This window comes from Petaurus breviceps, unplaced genomic scaffold (assembly GCF_028583685.1).
Source record: "Petaurus breviceps papuanus isolate PSGF00001 unplaced genomic scaffold, PetGlider_PUasm1.0 90654, whole genome shotgun sequence".
Classification (NCBI taxonomy): domain Eukaryota; kingdom Metazoa; phylum Chordata; class Mammalia; order Diprotodontia; family Petauridae; genus Petaurus; species Petaurus breviceps.
This window is the reverse complement of record NW_027187301.1, coordinates 5732003-5753325: the sequence shown is the minus strand read 5'-3', so window position 1 is coordinate 5753325 and position 21323 is coordinate 5732003. Positions and strand designations below refer to the sequence as shown.

General features: G+C 39.7%; 1 protein-coding gene across 2 annotated transcripts in view; it reads left to right on the top strand.

Annotated features, from left to right (window-relative positions):
• LOC138143740 (deoxyribodipyrimidine photo-lyase) overlaps positions 1 to 20635 on the top strand; it is a 28488-nt gene extending 7853 nt beyond the window's left edge. For both annotated transcript variants that reach the window (XM_069065004.1, XM_069065003.1), the window contains 6 exons: positions 812 to 970; positions 3688 to 3886; positions 6342 to 6494; positions 15895 to 16016; positions 16489 to 16648; positions 20358 to 20635. In XM_069065004.1, coding sequence (XP_068921105.1) covers positions 812 to 970; positions 3688 to 3886; positions 6342 to 6494; positions 15895 to 16016; positions 16489 to 16648; positions 20358 to 20503 — 939 coding nt within the window. In that variant the 3' untranslated portion in view covers positions 20504 to 20635. The remainder of the gene's footprint in view (positions 1 to 811; positions 971 to 3687; positions 3887 to 6341; positions 6495 to 15894; positions 16017 to 16488; positions 16649 to 20357) is intronic.
• The last annotated feature ends 688 nt before the right edge of the window (positions 20636 to 21323 follow it).

The window sequence follows — 21323 nt, the reverse complement described above, 5'->3', positions numbered from 1 at the left end:
AAGTAAATAGAATGGTGGGCCTGGAGTTGGGAAGACTCATCTTTCTGAGTTCAAATCTGGCCTCAGACACTTTCTAGCTGTGTGACCCTGGGCAAGTCACTTAACCCTGTTTACCTCAGCTTTCCCATGTGTAAGATGAGCTGGAGAAGGAAATGGCAAACCACTCCAGTATCTTTGCCAAGAAAATCCCAAATAGGGTCAGGAAGAGTTAGACACAACTGAACAAATGTTCTAGTAAATATTTAACAACTGACTCTCCAGAGAAAAAAACATACATATGACATCCTTCTAGATTTAATCTGCATTGTTAACATTTTCTCCCGTACTTTATTAAGTCTAATCAATCAACAAAACAATTTATCAAGCCTCGATCTATGTATCATTTGCTCATTTCCAAGATATAAACGCTCACATTGAAAATTTAACAATTGGCTCTGCTATTATCTGGCTCTAACACGTCCTGAGTTTTATGTGTTTGTTGGTTTTGCCGAAATGCTTTCTTTTCTCATTTCTTCTTAAATCTTTGTTATCAAGGACGGTTTGCTGCATGCAGGAGGAGGGGAGGGATTTATTCAGAAGTGAATTGAAGATGGTGTAAAAGCAAAAGTTAGCTATAAGATGTAAGATAAAACGGTTTTCTCTGAGATTTGCAAAGGCTACTAGCAGAGGCTAGAAGGCAACAACTGGATCCAGGAGGAAACTTGGCTTCTAACTAGCTGATGTGTACAAAGCATTACACGGAGCATTGTGGGGTATAGGAGGTCTGATTTCTATGCACAGGGAGTTTATAATCCGACTGGTTCTTCCTCAGGTAGATGCCCACAACATTGTTCCATGCTGGGTAGCATCTGACAAGCAGGAATATGGTGCTCGAACCATCCGACACAAGATCCATGACCGGCTTCCTCATTTTCTTACCGAGTTTCCCCCTGTTATATGTCATCCATATCCTTCAAACATTCAGGCCGAGGTAGGATGTGCCCTTGCCTTCAGGGAGGGCTGGGGGTGGGCTAGTGAAGGATTCAAAGACCTGTCTTGTAAATTATTTTTTGAAGACAAGATGAAAACCTGAGGCACCAGGGAATTAACATAACGGGCACTGGGGAAAGTTAGCAGCAAAGCCCGGGAGTTTGTCTCAAAAATGACTATTTTATACAACCTTATGATGTGTCTGCCCAGAGTAAAATTCCTTACAGGACTGGGATATCTCTACCTCCTTCTCTGAAGTCCCACTACCACATGCTCAAGTCAGACCACATCATTAGTCAGTATCTTAATTCTTAAGTTCCCACTGTGTGCCAAGCACTGTGCTAGACATTGGGATACAGTTTCCCCCCAAAATAAAACTGTCTTTGAGTCAGAAAAGGTGGGGTGCCATTGTTGTGGTTGGGAAGTGGTGTGGAGTCCTCAGTAAAATAAGGCAAAAGCTCAAAGAGTGAAGTTGAGGGTTAGCTTGGCACAGAGATGTCTGGGGAAGGCTTTATGTAGAAGGGGGTGCTTGAAATGAAGGGGGCAGAACCAGGAGAACATTGTACACAGGAACAGCAGCATTGTTTGATGATTAACTATGATAGCCTTAGCTCTCCTTGGCAATACAATGATCCAAGACAATTCTGAAGGACTTAAAATGAAAAAAATGCTCTCCAGCTCTAGAGGAAGAATCGATGGCACATGAATACAGATTGAAGCATACTTTTTTTACTTTATTTTTCTTGGATTTTTTGGTCTGAATTTTCCTTTGCAACATGGCTAATATGGAAATATGGTTTACAAGACTGTGCATATACAATCCACATCAAATTGCTTCCCTTCTCATTGAGGGGGAAGGAGAGGGAGAGAATTTGGAACTCAAAATTTTTGTTTTTACATGTAATTGCAGAAAAAATAAAATATAAAATTTTGGGGAAAAAAAAAGGAAGGTAGTGATTAAGCTGAGTCTAGAAAGAAGAGAGGTGAAGGAGTTATTCTAGGCATGAAAGATGACCAACTCAGTAGCAAAGATGTGGGAGAGGAAGGGCTATATGTAAAGATTACAGAAATACTGAGTTTACTAGATTGCAGAGTACAGAAGATGCAGTAACAAATATTAATATAAAATTTTATATATCAGGTTTATAATTTATGTAAATAGAAATTTTAATAAAAATTAACATAAGTGCTGTTTAAATCAATAAATGTGGCTGGAAGGAGAGGTTAGGACCAGGTTGAAAGGGACTTTAAATGTCAAAGAGGGGGCAGCTAGGTGGTGTAGTGAATAGCGGATCGGCCCTGGAGTCAGGAGGACCTGAGTTCAAATTCAGCCTCGGACACTTAACATACACAAAAAAAAACCTAGTTGTGTGACCTTGGGCAAATCACTTAACCCCAATTGCCCTACCTTCCCCCCTCCAAAAAAGCCAAAAAAAAAAAAGAAATAAAAAAAAAGTAGTCTAGGCAAGGGGTGATGAGGGTTAAAATTAAGGTAATTGCTTTGGCAGTTGATTGGATTACATGGGTTGTAGGGGATAGTGAAAAGTTGAGAATGATGCTCATGTTACAAGCTTGGGAGCCTTAGAAGAATGGAGGTGTCTGGGGTGTTGTATTCAGGCCTTAGTGTACCTTTTAGGAACCGCGTGAACAGACTGGAGGGCGCCCAGAGGCTGGGCAGTGGGATACTGAGGGCACTTGAAGTGGGGGCCATTTGAAGAAAATGAGGCCATCTAGTATAGGGAAGAGAAGAATTTGGGTTTGGGGAAGGAGGGAAGCACAGCATCAGTCTTAAGATACTTGAATGAGTGTCACATGGGGGAAGGATTAGACTCATTCTTCGGAGTGAGAACGCTGGATTTGGAATCAAGGGCATGGGCTCTAAACCTGGTTTAGTTACTTCCTAGCTCTGTGACTTTGGGCAAGTCACTTCAACCTCTGTAGGCTCAGTTTCCTCACCTGTCAAATGAGGGAGCTGGATAGATAATCCCCATGGTCCATTCTAGCTCTGGACCTGTGACCCCAAGTTACACCAATGTGGATTGAGTTCCGTCTAAGTAAAGGCTTCTTATTTCACATTTGTAGCTGTCCTAAGATGCTGTGGGCTACCATGGGACGACTTAAATTCCTTATTTCCAGAAGTCTTCAAGGGGAGGCTGGTTGATCACCAGCTACTAGTCAGGGTTGTTTCTGTTCAGGTTGAACAGGACCTCTGAGGTCCCTTCCAACTCAGAGATTTCATGACTCTCTCTTTGAGGTAGAGTGTCCATCTTTTGAATGAATGAATAAAAATGTATTTATTGAGTATTTATTATCTGCCAAACACTGTGCTAGATCCTAGAAGTACAGAAAGAAAAAATAAGACAGTCATGGGGTAAGGAGGGGCAGTGTGAAACGGAGCTGAGAAAGAGAGAAAATAAGATTTTTGTTCATAAAAAAAAATTGAAATTTTTTTAAAAAGGAATTAAAATTTAAAAAAAAATGTTTTAAAGACAATTCCTGCTCTCAGGGATCTCAGTCTAACTAAGGAAGACAGCTCATAGAGAAAATCAGCTGTAAAAAGGATGAAAAAGCTGGATAAAGGAGGGTGTATCTGAAGGCAGATGTCAAGGCCCCGGGAGTCTATGTTAGTAGGTCGGATAATGTGCCTGAGGTCTGCATGCTGTAGATGGGAGGGATGTAACTGTAATCACTGTTTCTCGTTCCCCTTCCTGAGCACAGCCTGTGGACTGGAATGGCTGCCGGGCCGGGCTGCAGGTGGATCGATCTGTGAAGGAGGTATCCTGGGCCAAGCCGGGCACGGCCTCAGGCCTGACCATGTTGCAGTCCTTCATTGCTGAGAGGCTGCCGTACTTTGGGTCTGACCGAAATAACCCCAACAAGGACGCTCTGAGCAACCTCTCCCCCTGGTTCCACTTCGGTGAGCCTTCACTTAAACCTTCTTTTCTTCCTTCACATCATTAGGACCCCACAGTTTCATTCTCTCATCATTTGGCTGGCTCTAGAACAGGGTTTCTTAAACAGAGTCTGTAAACTTTTTTTAAAATTGTTTTTGATAACTATTTCAATATAATTTGTTTTCTTTGTAATCCTATGTATTTTATTTTAGACATTTGAAAATATTGCTCTTCAAAATGAAAAAAAGAATATTAAAGTTATATTTGTGATTTCTATTTAATGAGTTTCAAATTTGCTAGCTATATAGCTAGCTAACAGTTATAACTATTAAAATATTAAAAAATTTGGGGCGGCCAGGTGGCACAGTGAATAGAGCACTGGCCCTGGAATTTGGAGGACCTGAGTTCAAATGTGGCCTCAGACACTTAACACAAAAACTAGCCATGGGACCTTGGTCAAGTCACTTAATCCCAATTGCCCTCCAAAAAGCAAAAAAAAAAAAATACATATATATATAATTGTTCTTTTAAATAAAAAATATTATATTTATGAATTCTATTTGATTACTTTCAAACCTACTAGCTGTATAATTATGTTATGTATGCAACATATACAAACAAGTATAACTTAAAAATAAAACATAAAAATAATGTTCTTCAAAATTAAAAAATATTTAAGTTACATTTATGATTTCTATTTAATGAATTTCAAACTTGCTAGCTATATAATTGCATATTAACAGTTATAACCATTAAAATATATAAAAATTGTTCTAAGAAATAAAAAGTAAATGTTATATTTATTATTTCTACTTGATTAGTTTCAAACTTGCTAGCTACATAATTATATATATATGTGTAATATATGATATATTAACAGTTATAACTGCTAAATAAAAACATCATTCTCCAAAATTAAAATAGAATTATATTTGTGATTTCTATTTGATTAGTTTCAAACTTATTAGATATAATATATGAACAATTATAATTGTTAAAAAAGTTTTAAACCCATGGTTCTTCAAAATTTAAAAAGAATGTTAAAGTTATATTTATCATTTTTGTTGAATTAGTTTCAAACTTGCTAGTCATATAATTATATATTACATGTGTAATGTATAATGTTTTAAAATTATAACTGTTAAAAATAAAAATAAAAAATAAAAAATTGCTCTGAGGTGGGTCCGTAGGCTTCCCCAGACTACAAGAAGGAACCAGGGCACAAAAGAGCTTATGAACCCTTGTTCTACAAGATGGGGGTGGAGAGGAATAGAGAGGAAGCATGAAAAGCAGCGCTTTGCTCAGTTTAAGATTCCAAGATCCTTTCTATTACTTTCTGTAATGTGACTCTGATCTCAGTTGTCGGCTCCTCAGGTCATCACTTCAGAGCTGGAAGGGACCTTAAAGACTGAGTCTAACCCTTTCATTTTATGTATGAGGAAACAGGATGAAAAAGTTTAAGTGACTCCATGGGAACATATATTTGACACTGGAAGTCAAGTCCAGATCTTCTTTTGACAGAAGATAAAATTGAGATCTGAAGAGGGTTACATGCCCAAGGCCACACTGCTAGTAAGACAGGATTAGAACCCAGGTCTTTCTGATTCCAGGTCCAGTGTTTTATCCATAATACAGTGTTGCTTCCCAAGCACTCCATCTACTTTCTTGGCACCTATATTTACAAAACAGCTGTCCTGCGATTGGCCCTCTGCCAGCTCGGCATTTGTGGGACAGAGCTTTGGACTGGGAGCCAGGGAGACCTGCATTTGAATCCTGCCTCAGATACTAACTGTGTGACCCTGGGCAAATCACTAAAACTCTGCCTCAGTTCCCCCATCTATAAAATAAGTTTAACAATAGCACCTTCCTCCCAGACTCATGAGGATAAAACTGCGATAATAGTTGTAAAGTGCTTAACATCGTGCCTGACACATAGTAAACAATATATAAATGTTAGCCATGGTGATGATGGTGGTGGTGATGGTGATGACCGATGCTGCTGCCACTGCAGATAGAGCTGGACTTGGAGTCAGGAAGATCTGTATTCGAATTCTGCCTCAGATACGATGGCAGCTGTGTGACCCTGGCAAATCAGTAAACCTCTTTGGGCCTCAGTTTTCTCATCTGTAAAGTGAGGGTGTTGGACCCTTAAGAGCCCAACCTGCTCTGGATCTGTGAGTTTCTGCCATGGTGGAGAGCCAAGTATTTAAGAACCAATTTATAGGAAAGGTGGCTCAGAGAGGGAGATGCTGAATTGGATTTAAAACTGTTTTATAGCCCTGTGTCTAGTGATGTCTTTGTAGAGAGATACAGTGAGTCAAGGACTGGCCTGGCTCTGTCCATCATTGGTGGTGTGCTGGGTGTCTCCAGGGTCGTGGGGAGCATAGGGCTAGCCTAATTTTCCATATTCTTTTTCTTTTTTTTTCTTCTGTTTTCTCCAAATTCCGGCGTCCTGACTCTCTCCTCCTGTCCTGCCAGGGCAAGTCTCAGTTCAGCGAGCCATTCTGGAAGTGCAGAAACATCGAAGCCGATACCCAGATTCTGTGGCTAACTTTGTAGAAGAGGCCGTGGTGAGGAGGGAGCTGGCGGACAACTTTTGCTTCTACAATAAGAACTATGACAAGTTAGAAGGTAAATACCACCCCTCAAACCCTTATATGGGGATGGAGGAGTTTGGGAAGTCAATACTATCTAAGCAAATGAGATAATACTTGTAAAAGGCTTAGTGCAATATCTGGTACATAGTAGGCACTCAGCCCCCCAAATGTCCTTTGCCTTCTCTTGTGGTCAATACACCTTCAAATCTTCTTTCTCCATTTGTTCAGTTTATCTCTTATGATCTAGATCCAGATTTTTAATAACTCAGCCTAAGATTAGGTTAATTGCGTTTCAGGAGCTGTTTCATACTGTGGACCTTAATGAAGAACTTATTAACAAATAAAATTCTCAGGGTTGTTTTTTTTTTTTCACATGAACCATTCTTGAGTCAGATCTCTGTCACTGTGTCCTAGTGTCTTTTATTTTTTAAACTTAACCATGGGACTTTTCATTTATTGCTTTCAGATTCAGCCTATTGTAACCTGTTTGTTGTTCTATATTTTGATTTTGTGATTTAATTATTTATTATTGCTTCTAGCTTTGCATCATCTGTACATTTAATAAGTGTATGCTGTGGGGGTGGCTAGGTGGCACATTGAATAGAGAACCGGCCCTGGAGTCAGAAGGACCTAAGTTCCAATTTGGCTTCAGACACTTAACACTTACTAGCCGTGTGATCTTGGGCAAGTCACTTACTTAACCCCCATTACCCTGCCCTCCCCGGTCCAAAAAGAAAAAAAAAAAGTGTTCTATATAGATTATCTTCTAAGTTGGCAAAAATTTTGAACAGGATAAGTCCAAGGACAAAAGCATTGCATTAAGCCTCTCTCCAAATTGGCATGGGTTCATTAATCAACTCTAGATATAGCTGTTCAGATACTACAAATCTACTAAATTGTACTAACACTTTATTTTGTTTACAGGAAATAAAGACTTTGCCAAATACTTTGACGAAATTAAAATGTGTTTATGACATCCTGATTTACCCCTTTATAAAAAAAAAAGGAAATTAAGAGTTTGGTACTGATTGTTTGTAGTGAGTTTCTCTTAACTCCTTGTTTTTGATACTTTCTTTTCTAAGTGCTCATAAAATATCTGCTTAATAATGTGTTTTCATAGGGGTGGCTAGGTGGCACAGTGAATAGAGCAACAGCCCTGGAGTCAGGAGGACCTGAGTTCAAATCCGGCCTCAGACACACTTAACACTTACTAGCCATGTGACCTTGGGCAAGTCACTTAGCCCCAATTGCCCTACCTTCCCCCCTCCAAAAAAAAGCAAAATAATAATAATAATAATATGTTTTCATGTTTTGCTGGGGAGTGGCATCAAGTTTATTAGTCAGAAGTTTCTGGAATCTTCATTATCCCTCCCCCTCTTAAAAATTGGGAAATTTTATCTATTTCTGGTCTTTGGACATTTGTCTTGCTGTTCATGATTCTCTTTTTTCTTCCAAGTTAAAAAAAATTCATCCTCCCTTCCCCTCTTTAGTTTCAAGCAAATTTTTAAAAAAATCCCTTAACACATGGCTACATAGTCTGGCAAAACAATTTCCCACATGAGCTGTATCCCAAAACGTATGTTTACTTATTTTAAGTTCATCACCTTTGTATCAGGAGGTGAATGGTACACTCCTTCAGTCTTTTGGACTCTTGGTTTATGATTGCATTGACTGGAGGTCTAAACATTTTCAAACTTGTTTTTCTCTATAATGTTATTGTATAAGTTGTTCCTGTAGTTCTAATCACTTTGAATTATATCAGTTCATAAAGATTTTCCCAGTTTCCTCTAAAATTGTTTATTATTTCAAATGGCATAATAATATTCCATTAAATTCATATACACATTTGTTCATCATTCCACAGTAGAAAGATACCTCCTTATTTTCTAATTTGGGGCTACTATAAAAAGAGTGACTTTAAATATTTTTGTGCGTAAGGTTTTTTCTTCTTTCATTTCTTTAGGGTTATAATCCTAGTAGTGGGGCCAAAATGTATGGCACAATTTGGTAAGTCTCCTGGCAAAGTTCCAAGTTGCTTTCCAAAATGATTATTCACATGTTCACATATCAGTGATTATTACACGAACCTTATACACAACTCCCTAAGAGTACACTAATGCAGCTGTTTTCCCATAGTCTGTCAAACAGTTTTCATTTTCCTGTTCTGCCATCTTTTCCAATCTGATACATATGAGATGGAACTTCAAATTAAAGTTGCTTTAATTTGTACTTCTCTGATTATTAGTGATTTAGAGCAATTTTTTTCATATGGTAGCTTATAGCTTGGATATCTTCCTTTGAAAATTATCTCTTCATACTTTTTTGACCAAGCTAGTGGTCAGAGTTGCTGGGCCATGGGTCTTAGTCTTATAACTTTAATCAGTTCCTAATATATCTTAAAAACAATACCGATATATCAAAGAAACTTGTGTCAAAGATTTTTCCAAGTTAGCTATTTCCCTTCTAATTTTTGCTATATTAGATATGTTTATGTAAAGAAATTTTAATTTTATATAATCAATAGTCAGCAAATATTAAGAGCCTACTGTGTGCGAGACACTGTGCCTAGAGGCTGTCTTTCTCACTTGTTGAATCATGACCTCTTCCCCATCTGTAGATCTGAAAGGTAATTTCTCCCTTGCTCTCCTCTAATTTGTTTATGGTATGATTTTAAAACTGGGTCATGTATACATTTGGAGTTTATCTTGGTATATGGTGTGAGGTGTTAGTCTAAACCTGATTTCTGCCAGACTATGCCCCAGTTTTCCCAGCAGTATTTTTTTTCCCCAAATAGTGGGTCTTTTCCCCAGTAACTAAGGTTTTTTAATTTAACAAATACTATTGTGGTTTTTGTTTTTTAATTTTACTTCTCTATATATTGTATACCTGATCTGTTCAACTGATTTAACTTCTCTCTTTTTTAACACGTAACAAATCGTTTTAATGATTACTGCTTTGTAATGTAGTTAGAGATCTCTTCATATGAATTTCCTTGCTATTTTTATAGTTCTAGGCATTCTTCTTTTGGGGATTTGATTGGTCCATTACTGAATAACTAATCATGAGCAATTGATATTTCCCTATTTAGGTCTGTCTTTATCTCTGCAGAATGTTTTGTAATTAGATTCATAGAGTCCCTCTGTAAATCTTTGAATATACATTCCTAGTATTTCATAGTTCTGTAGTTATTTTAAATTTAATTTCTCTTTCTGGCTCATCTTAGTACGTTTTATTGGTTATATACAAGATGATGGTTTATTTGGATTTATTTTGTTGTCTGAAACTTTGCTGAAATTAGTTATTTCAATTCATTTTTAGTCATGTCATCTATAAAAAGCAATAATTTTTTCTCTTTGCTTATGCTTAGTCTACTACTTTTTTTCTTTTTGCTGTAGCTAACTTTTTTAGGATTATTAAGTAGTAGTTGTGATAATGGGCACTCTTGCTTCATCTGCTTTTATTGGAAACTTTTTAAACTTTTAACTTTTCTCCATTACATATAATGTTTGCCTTTGAATTTAGATAAATCCTATTTACTATATTAGTAAAGGTCTATTTATTCCTATAACTTCTAGAACTTTTAATAGAAATGAGTGTTGGATTTTGTCAGAAGCCTTTTTGGCATCTAGTGATATAAATCATAGGGTTTTCTTTCTAAATTATAGGATTTTCTTTATATTATGCACATGGCTTATCATATTTATATTCTTACTTATGTTGAACTAACCCTATATTCCTAATATAAATGCAACCTGGTCATAGTATGTTGTCTTTAACACATTTTTTTAGCCTACTTTCTAATTTTGTACTCAAAATGTTTGTATTAATGTTGACTAGGGATATTGGTGGGGGTAGGTTTCTCAGCTTTTCCCTGGTTATGAATCAAGACTATATTCTTTTCTTATTATTGCAGTTTATATAGTATTGGAATTAATTGTTTTTGGAATGTTTGATAGAATTCACTTGTGATTCCATATAGTCCTGGATTTTTTTCTTTAGGAGTTAATTTTTCACTTTTCAATTTCTTTTTCTGACATTGTGCTATTTAAATAGTCTATTTCTTCCTTTGTTAACCTGGTTATTATTAAAGTGTATTTCTGAGTTATCAATTTTGTTGGCATATAATTAGGAAAAATAGTGTCTAATAATTCCCTTTATTTCCAATTCAGTTGCTGTAAGTCCTACTTTTTCATTTTGATATGAAAATTTTTTCCTTATTGTTTTTTTAAACTAGATCTTCAGTTTATCTCTTTCGTTAATTTTGTTAAAAACCACCTCCTAGTTCTATTTATCAATTCACTGTTCTTTTTGCTGTCACTTTTGTTAATAATCACTTCTTTAATTTTCATAATTTCTAGTTTGTTACTTAGTTGGGGATTTTTTTATTAGTTGTGGTTCAGGTTTTTTTTTTAATTACATGCTGAATTCACTGATTTGTTCTTTTCTTTTTTTTGGTAAATTTTTAAATTTTAAACTTAAAAGCAAAATGAGAAAAGAAAAAAAAACTGCCATATAGCAGACCATAAGAGAAGATTCAGTATAAAACAATCTTTATACCACAACATCTGTTCAGTTTTTGTAAAGGTGCTATGTATGGCTGAAAATATAAATTCCATTTTGTTTCCATTTAGTAATTGCCTGAAATCTATTATCTATAATTTTTTCTAAAGTTCTGTTCAGATCCTTAACTTCTTTATCTTTTGATAAAATCTTTTATCTAGATCTGAAATGGGTACATTAGATTCCTTTACAATTATACTTTTATTATATATTCCTATCTCCAATTTAATTAAACTTTCCTTTAAGTATTAGGTACTGTGTTGTTAAATATTGATATTGATTCACTATCTTCAGTGCCTTTAATCATAATGTAATTTCCCTATTTATCTCTTTTTATCCTTTTTTACATTCACTATAACTTTGTCTGAAATTATGATTTCTTCCCTTGCTTTTTTGAGTTCATCTGATTTTGCTCCAGCCTCTCATTTTTAACTCAGTTAACTATGATCTTTTTGTTTTGTGTGTGTTTCTTATGACCAACATAGTCACATTCTGCTTATCTTTTGGCAAATTCATCCCATTCATGAACTTGTCGGTTGTGTATTTCCCTCCATCCTGTCCTGTAAATTTTCCTCTCTTTATTCCCATCTCTCTCTTTGTAATTAAGAAGGTGCTAGAAGAGCAGGAATTTGTTTGTGGTCTTATAAATGAAACAGTCTGTTTCTTCTGTTATAGATCCTTTTACCTTGCTATCAATCCCACGTTTTTACTCTTTCATCCTTTTCTTTTAATCTTCCCTCTTCCAACATTTGAAATTGTTTTGCCTACCTATCCTTCTTGTCCTTGTTCTTTCTGATTTCCTTCTCAACATATTTCTATAGAGAGGTTTCCTTCTTTCGGGAGGTGGAGGAGTTAATTGTATTTAATCTTCCCTTATCCAGTTCAGATGAAAATGAAGTTCATGGTTTGCCTGTTTCCTTCATCCCTCAGCGATGGCTATATACTCTTCATCTTAAGCAATTTTGTTATGCAGTAGCAATCTCCTTCCCATTCTTCCCCAGTATGGTCTCCTTTCCCTCCTATTTTTGTCTTCTCCTAAGACCACGAAAATAGAATAAGAATACCTATAGACCATCTCATATTAGAGTTCTGAGAAGACATTTTTTCTATATCTCTCTATTGACATGGGAAAAATTCATCCCCAAATATTCCCTTTCATTTATACAATGGTGCATACCTTTCTTTGTTTCTCTGGACACCTTCATTTCTATTTCTAAATATCTACTCAAGTTGGGGTGGCTAGGTGGCACAGTAAATAGAGCTAGCCCTAGAGTCAGGAGGACCTAAGTTCAAATTTGGCCTCAGACACAACGTTTACTAGCTGTGTGACTGTGGGCAAGTCACTTAACCCCAATTGCCCTGCTTTCCCCCCTCCAAAAAAGAAAAAAAAATGACTACTCAATTCTGGTCTTTTTTATCAGGAATATTTGGAAATCCTTTATTCCACTAAAGGGCTATTTTTCTCTTGTATACTTAGTTTTGCTAGATGGGTTTTCCTTGGTTGTAAACGTTTATCTCTTGCCTTTTGGAATATCATATTCCAAACTCTTTTCTCATTTATAATGGCAGCTGTTAAGTCTTATGTAATCTTTATTGTGGCTCCTTGTATTTGAATTCCTCTCTTTTGGCTAGTTGGAGTATATTTTTCTCTGGCCTGGAAACTCTGGATTTGGGTTATGAAATTTTAGGGAGATTTCATTTGGGGATATCTTTTTCAGAAGCAATTGTTAGAATCTCTGTTTTCACTTGGCTCTCTATTTCTGGGCAATTTTCATTTACAACTTTGTGAAATACAGTATCCAGTCTTTTTCTGATCATAATTTTTAGATCATCTGATAATTCTGGATTGTCTCTCTCTTTGACCTGCTTTCTAGGTCACTTGTTTTTTATACTATATTTCTTAGATTTTCTTCTGTTTTTTTTTCCATCTTCAGTATTTTGGTTTTGTCTTGATACTTCTTGCTGTATTATTGAATTGTTTTCTCTCTGACCTATTCTAATTTTCAAGGCATTCAGTTCTTGTGGGAGGTTTCCCACTGTCTGTTTCCTTACTAATCTTTCCTCTCTACCTTTTCAATTCTCTGTCTCTTGTTTTATTTTCTTTAGATACTCTTATAGTTTGTAGCCAGGACATTTTTTTTCTCTGAAGCTTATTTGGACTTATGGGATTAATCTCCACTTCAGGGTTTACCTGAACAGTGTCTCAAAACAAGTAATTTCTTCATGGTGTTCAGTTTTCCTTGGTTTGCTCCATGGGAAGACTCTTGATGGAGCTCTGCAACAGAATGGGGTGTACAGGGCCTGACCAGGCCCCTCTTTCTAGGGACTCCAGGAATGCCTGTGTTGTGCTCTGCCTGGGGGCCCCCTGTTATCATGTCTCTCCAGGGCTTCTCCCTTCTGGAATGCTCCTGGGGCACTTCCCTCTGGTACTGGAATCACAGGTCACTCCTGTGCTGGGCACCCACCATAGGCTTCAGGCACTGCTCGGACTCGATTTGCCCAGGGACTTTCCCCAGCAGCTCAGGTCACTGATGCCCTGCTGGACCCTGTCTGGAGTTCCTGAGGCTGCCCTCTCTGCTTGGGCAGGGCTAGGTTGGAGCTCTACTGGGCCGCAGCCAGCCCCAGGCTCTGTTTTTGGGGAATACTGGACTGGATGCCTTGAGGCTGCTTCCTCCTGAGCTGGACCCAGGCAGCCTGTCAGCTCCAGCTTTAGGAAAGGCTTGGGCTTAACTGGGTTCAGCCTCTTAAGAACTCAAGCAGGGGGTGCTAAAACTGCTGCAGGAGCCCTCAGTCCACCCTTGTCAGTCCTAAAATCTGTGCAAGGCTCAGTGCAGCATAGAGGTGATCCTTTCCAGTGCTTAGGAGAGCCATGCATCTCTCAACCCCTGTGGCGTGTTGCAGGGAGATGTCCCCCAGTCCTTCCCCATTGCCCGTGAGATCTGTATTTCTTCATTGACCACACATTCTCAAAAATTTTTGAAAAAAATAATTGTTAAGTTTAAACGTTATCTAGTCTAAATGAAACTTGATTTAGAATCCCTTCTATAAGAACTCCCACATAAAGAAACTCCCTCTACCAATGTTAATAGCATCTTCTCTGCAACTGGTAGTCTTAGAGGATGGTCTAGAGCACTGAGAGGTCCACCAAGGTGTAATTAATGGGATATGAGATCTTCCCCCCCATTAATAGGCATCACCTGGAGCCCATTAAGGGAAGCTTGCTGTTAATTTCTAATTGGGCACTGAGTCACCACAGTTGGGATGCCTTCTGGGTCTGAGAAGTGTGTGTGTGTGTGTATATATATATATATATATATATATATTCATATATATATACACTCTTTGTGACCCTATTTGGGGTTTTCTTGTCAAAGACACTAGAGTGGTTTGCCATTTCCTTCTCTGATTCATTTTACAGATGAGGAAACTGAGGCAAACAGGGTTAGGTGACTTGCCCAGGGTCACACAAACTAGTAAGTGTCCGAGGCTGGATTGGAACTCTGGAAGATGAATCAATCCTGATTCTGTGCACTGTGGCGCCACCTAGCGGCCCAATTTCTAATCTCTCTTACCATTCCTCTTACAAGTGCCCCTTACATAGCACCACTAACTCTTTCTAGAACACCTTCTGTACTTTCCTGTGCCCACTTTTGGGGGGATCATAAAACTGTGTTTATAACCTGAGAGCACTGTTCTTACGTGAAGGGTGTGGTCGTTGATCCCAGGGAGGAGTCCTCAATTGCATTCACACTTCTCTATGATCTGATTAGGTAGTGAAGTAGATGGAACTTTCTGGACCTGGAGTGAAGACCAGAGTTTCAGGCCAACCCCAGACCCTAGATTATCTCCCTCTCTCTCTGTGTAAACATATATGTATAATAATACATGTGAGTGTATATATGTAATGTTTTATATGTGTAACATTGTATAATGTGTGTATAGAGACAGCTAGGTAGCTCATTGGCCAGCTAAGTGGCACAGTGGACAGAGGCGTGGAGTCAGGGAGGCTCACCTTCATGAGTTCAAATCCGGCCTCAGACACTTACTAGCTGTGTGACCCTGGGCAAGTCACTTAACCCTGTTTGCCTCAGTTTTCTCATCAGTAAAATGAACTGGAGAAGGAAATGGCAAACCTCTTCAGTATCTCTGCCAAGAAAACCCCAGAGGGGGTCATGAAGGGGGACATGACTGAAAGACAACAGTAACAATAACATTTCATCCAGCTTAATCAGACAAGAAATAGAACCTCTTAATTATCCAGTTTCTGAGTTGCCAGATCCCTTTGTTTGGTTTTTCACCAGTTTGCTGTTTCACGACCCAAAGGCACTGAGTAGGATCAGAGAAATAGGACATTGTGCTTTTGGCTTGTGGGAAAGTAGATTAAAATGAATGGTTGAATGCTCAGTGATTATAATGACCAAACTTGTCTTGAAGAGATTTTTTTAAATGTACTTCCCATCTTTGCAGAGGTGGGGGCCCATGGAGATGGAACATTAGATATACTGTCACTCAGTTGATATGTTGGTTAGTTATGCTTACTTTCTCTCCCCCCCCCATTTATTCTTTTAAAAGGGATAGCTCCCTGGATAAGGGAAGAAGGGTGAGGGATATATTTGGAAATGAAGTTGTGAAAACACAAGATATCCATAAATGTTGGGACTTGGGGACTTGCTTTTCTCCCTTCCATTCATGTGGATCACTGAAGGTTGACCATGTATATGATGGGGAGAGAACAGACCGATAAGAAGCATTGTCATTTCATCATAAGAAGGCCTTTCCTCCTTCTCCCACAGAGACCCATTGAGAGCAGGTGACTAAGGCTTAAGGGAGGGGAGGGGAGAGAAAACTAATAGGGGAGTATTGACCCTCTCCAGGTGCTTATGATTGGGCCCAGACCACTCTGAGGCTCCATGCCAAGGACAAGAGACCCCATCTGTACTCCTTGGAACAGCTGGAGTCTGGGAAGACACACGATCCACTCTGGAATGCTGCGCAGGTACTCTGCCCGCCCATGGTCACCCATCCATTCCCTCCGCACTGTCTACACCTCCACTCTTCCCAAACGTGGGTGAGGCACAGCGTGCAGGGGGGACGCCCGGACTGGGTTAACACAGAGGGGTCAACAGTCAATGTGCCCTCGTTCCTCCAGTCCTGATTGTTTTCTAGTGGGACTTGTGAGGCACAAATGGCCCTTCTGAGAGACAGGGAATGGACCCGGGGGGACACAAGGATATCCTTGCTTTCATGTTTACTAAAAGTAAAACGCTCATCAAAGCTAATTGAGAGGCCTCTGTCTGTACCTCTCTGCTAATTTTTACCTTTGGTTTTCTTCAGACCCATTTACCCAGAGTACAGAGACAGGGCTCTCTCTCTGTCTCAAAGGGATTATCCAGCTGAGGTCAGGACTGCCGGCTGAGGCCTGCCTAGCATGAATAGCTATGGTACAGCATTTATTTTTCTCCCTGAAGATGCAGATGGTGAAGGAAGGAAAGATGCATGGATTCCTCCGAATGTACTGGGCCAAGAAGATTCTGGAGTGGACCCGCTCCCCTGAGGAAGCCCTGGAGTTTGCTATCTATCTCAATGACCGGTTTCAGCTGGATGGCAGGGATCCCAATGGCTATGTAGGTGAGGATGGTTATTGGTTAGCTAGGAATAGATTGTGCTGAGTCCTGAAGGCTGATCCTTCTGGGGTCTCCTGCTGTACCAAAGATGAGCACTACTTCATTTGGGGAAAGGCTTAGTATGGATCTTTTTTTTTAATGGTAATGATGATATCTAGTGATTATTTTTATTAATGGTGCTTTAAGGTTTATTGTTTTTTTGGAGGGGAAAGGCGGGGCAATCAGGGTTAAGTGATTTGCCCAAGATCACAGGGCTAATAAGAGTTAGGTGTCTGAGGCTGGATTTGAACTCAGGTCCTCCTGACTCCAGGGCTGGTGCTCTATTCACCGAGCCACCTAGCCACCCCAAGTATGGGTCTTTAGTGATAGGCAATAGAGGAATTCTTGATTAGGTCAGGGAAGGGAAGGAGGGAGGTTAGGAAGGAAGGAACAAAAGGAGGGGAGGAGTGGAGGAAAGAGGATGGAAGGGAGGAGAGAAGGAAGGAAAGGGGGAAAGAAGAGGAGTGGAAGGGAATGGGAAGATGGAAGGGGAAAGGGAGAGAAGGAAAGAAGGGGAAAGGGAAGGAAGGAGAGAAAGAAGGGGAGAGGATGGGAGAAGGAAGCTCAGGAGGAAAGGAAGGAAGTGGGGAAGAGAGGGAGGAAGGAAGCACTTATTAAGTGTCTATTTTGTGCCAAACACTGTGTTAAACAGTTTACAAATGGCTCATTTTGTTCTCACAACACCCCTGAGAAGTAGATGCGATTATTATTGCCTTTTTAGAGTTGAGGAAACGAGGAGGACAGAGCTTAAGTCACTTGCCCAAGATCAAATAGCTAGTTAGTGTCTGCAACTGGATTTGAATTCAGATCTCCCTGATTCCAGGCCCTTTACTCTGTGAGTAAAAATGCCCAAGGGCAGAAACAGTTAAACGTAGGCTCATGGGGTTAGAGTTGGAAGACCTGAGAGATTTTTTGGTCCAACCACTTCATTTCACAAATGAGGAAGGCAAGGCCAGAAGTCTAAATGACTTGCCCAGAGGCCACCAGGTAGCAAGAATTTGAACCCCAGTTCGTGACTCCAAATCTAGTACTGTTTCTACTGTATCCCACTAGTAAAGGAGACTGGGCTAGTGCTGTCCAGCTGGTCATTTCATTCCTAGCTCCCTACTTGCCTGCTGTCTTTCCTATAGTTAATTCTTCGACTGGAAAGATCCTCATGTCCAAAGAGATCTGCAGACCCTCCCTAACTTCCAGACTCTTCACCAGGGTTCTCCACCTTTCTGTGGGTGTCTGACCCTTCTGGCAGTCTGGCAAGATGTATAGACCCCTTCTCACGATGTTTTTAAATGCAGAAAATAAAATGCATAAGTCACAAAGGAAACCAAAGGTTGGTGAAAATAAAGATGCATTTTTTCCTCATCCAGATTCATGGACCATCTGAAATCCAGCTATGGACCCCACATTAAAAACCCCTGCTTTCTATCAGATGAGTTAACACCTATAAAGTGCTCCTCAAACCTTAGAGTCACATATAAATGGCAGCTCTTGTTTTATCATTATTGCTGTTGTTGTTACATGCTGGCGGCAGTGGCCACAGAAACATTTCCCCTCTCTACTTCCCCTGCATCGAATTACAGAATCTACCCATCTAGCCTGGTGACATCTTTTAAAAAAATATCATATTTTTAATTAACAAGCATCTATATTCTCTCCCTCATCCCCATCTGGAGAAAAGAGGAAAACAAAATCCTTATAATGCATAGTCAAATAAAACCAATTCCCACATTGGTTATATCCAAAAATGCACAGGTGTCATCTTTGGGCTTGCAGTTCTGCCATGCACTTGAATTTCCTACCCTTCCTAATAACTTTTCTCATCTGCTAATTTGGTAAGTAAGTCATCGATAGAGCTGTTAATAAAAGTTTGTTGAGGGGTGGCTAGGTGGTGCCATGAATAGAGCACCGGCCCTGGAGTCAGGAGGACCTGAGTTCAAATCCGACTTCAGAAAATTAACACTTACTAGCCGTGTGACCTTGGGCAAGTCACTTAACCCCAATTGCCCTACCTTCCCCCCTCCAAAAAGAAAAAAAAAGAAAAGTTTGTTGACTGATAAACAGCACAGGGCCAAAGATGGGATTACTGAGGCTCTCTGCTAAAGAGGGGGAAGGGCAGGGAATGAGCATTTATATGGTGCCTACTGTTTGCCCAGCACTGTGCTAAACGCTTTTTATAAATATAAATATTATCTCAATTGATCCTCACAGCTATGCTATGAGGTAGGTGCTGTTATTGTCCCGTTTGCAGCTGAAGCAAATAGAGGTTAAGTGACTTGCCCCAGGGTCACACAGTGTCTGAAGCTGGATTTGAACTCAGCTCTCCCTGACTCTAGAAGCAGCACTGTTTGCCCTGCGGTGCCTAGTTGCCGTAATCCCCTTCCAAGTTGACTCGGCATCAGCAGTGCCTACTATACCCACGCTGTCTTGGCTGTCTTGTTTCTGTCCTTGGCCTGAGTGGAGAGGTGCATAGTGTGAGGAGTGTGTTTTCCAGGCACGTTCCTATTCTTCATGACCCAATCTGGGTTTTCTTGGCAAAGACACCAGTGTTTTGCCATGTCCTTCTCCAGCTCATTTGGCAGATGAGGAAACTGAGGCAGGCAGGGTTAAGTGACTCGTCCAGATAATCTGTACCCTTAGAATTCCTGCCTCTTCCTCAGTGTACGGTGTTGTAGCAGCAGAGGGAGAACTCATTAGATGTATACTTAGAGGAAATGAATTCACACCTTAACCTTGCTATGTGCTGATGACTTCTCTGGGCTCATCTGTAAAATGAACAGGCTGAATTAAGTGCCTGCTGAAGTCCTTTCAGCTCGAATTTATGCCCTTGAGTCTTGTGGCAGACCTTAGGTACTCAGATGGCTCAGTGATAAGAATGCTAGCCTGCTAGTCTGAAAGAACCGGGTTCGAATCCTGCCTCCGACACTAGCTGTGTGACCCTGGGCAAGGGACTCAGCCTCCATTTGCTTTAGCTTCCTTGTGTAAAATGGGGATAATAATACCCCTCCCCAGGGTTATTGTGAAGATAAAATGAGATCTTTGTAAATCTCTTTGCAAACCTTAAATCAGTTATATTGGTGATGATGTTATTGTTGCTATTATCCAGGATAGCCTTGGATGGACTTTCTTCTGAAATGCATTTGAATCTGATGTTCACAACTGAAATTACCATCAATTGCAATCAAAGCAACACTTTGGTAATTGGGGTAGGGGGACCTTTCCTCCTCTTTAAATACTTTCAGAAAAGGAGATTTAGCCTCCTTTCTGGTTCTGATGTTTCACCAGTGAGTCACCTCATCTGATCCTCACAACAATCCTGGGAGGTAGATGCTGTTATGAACCCCATTTTACAGATGAAGAAATTGAGGTAAACACAGGTGACTTGCTCAGGGTCACACAGCTAGAATTAATAATAGCTAACATTTACATAGCACTTATTATATGTCAGGCACTGTGTTAACTGCTTTTACAATGATCTTATTTAGTGATCCTCACAACAACCCTGGAAGGTTAAGTGTTATTATTACCCCCATTTTACAGAAGAAGAAACTAAGGCTGTGACTTATCCATTGTCACAAAACTAGTCTGAGGTTGGATTTGAACTCGGCTCTTCCTGACTCTGGACTTGTGCCACCTAGCTGCCTTTAATTTATTCCCTCTGTTTCTTTCCTGTGATACAGGCTGCATGTGGTCCATCTGTGGCATCCATGACCAGGGCTGGGCGGAACGTGAGGTCTTTGGAAAGATCCGCTATATGAATTATGCCGGCTGTAAGAGGAAGTTTGACGTGGCAGAGTTTGAACGAAAATACAGCCCTGCAGATTAAGGGACCACTGGGGCCCCATGCCCGCCTCTCCAGTCTTTCCACCTCCAACTTCTCTCCAGTTTCTTCCCAGCACAAATCGCTCTGTCTGGAGGGCAGTGACGGGGACAGCCTGCAGCCCAGGCTCCAGTTGTTGTGTTTAAATGGCTTTGCTGGCTCCTGCACTTTCTTGTTTCTTACCTCCTTCCAAGCATCAACGTTTTGTTTTACATGACAGAAAATTTCCCTCTGGCTTAACAGGGCTTTTCGGTTGTCTGTTTCTAAGAGCTTCAAAGGTGTTACTTGGAAATTGGTGTCAAACTAGAACCTAGCTTTCCTTGCTTTCTGTTTCCCCCAGGTACAGTACTCAAAAAGGTTAAGAATTCCTGTTCTAGGCAGCCTAGGTATTTATCTAGATACAGTGATGTTGGAAGGATGGTTTTCAGTTCATCTGAATCAGGCAGGTCATCGTCAATGTGAACTGGACCTTGGTCCTGAGGTTGCTAGGCTACCCAGGACAACCAATTACAACTTGAGGTTTGTTTGTTGCCTTGATAATGATTACTGGCAACAAAGTAGATGCTCTTCATTTGGGGAAGTGGTTTAACAAATGGCGGTATCTTAATAATGAAATAATTACTGTGCTGTAAGAAATGAAGACAGAAGGATGGAGAGACTGAACTGATGCAGAATGAAGTAAGCAGACACAGTAGGTACAGTGATCTAAAGAACAACCGCAAAACAATCACAACTGAATGCTGGGAAATTATAAAGACCAATCTTGGCCCCAAGGAAGAGAGAGGAAACACCTTCCCATGTTCTTTTGTAGAAGCAGCAGACCATG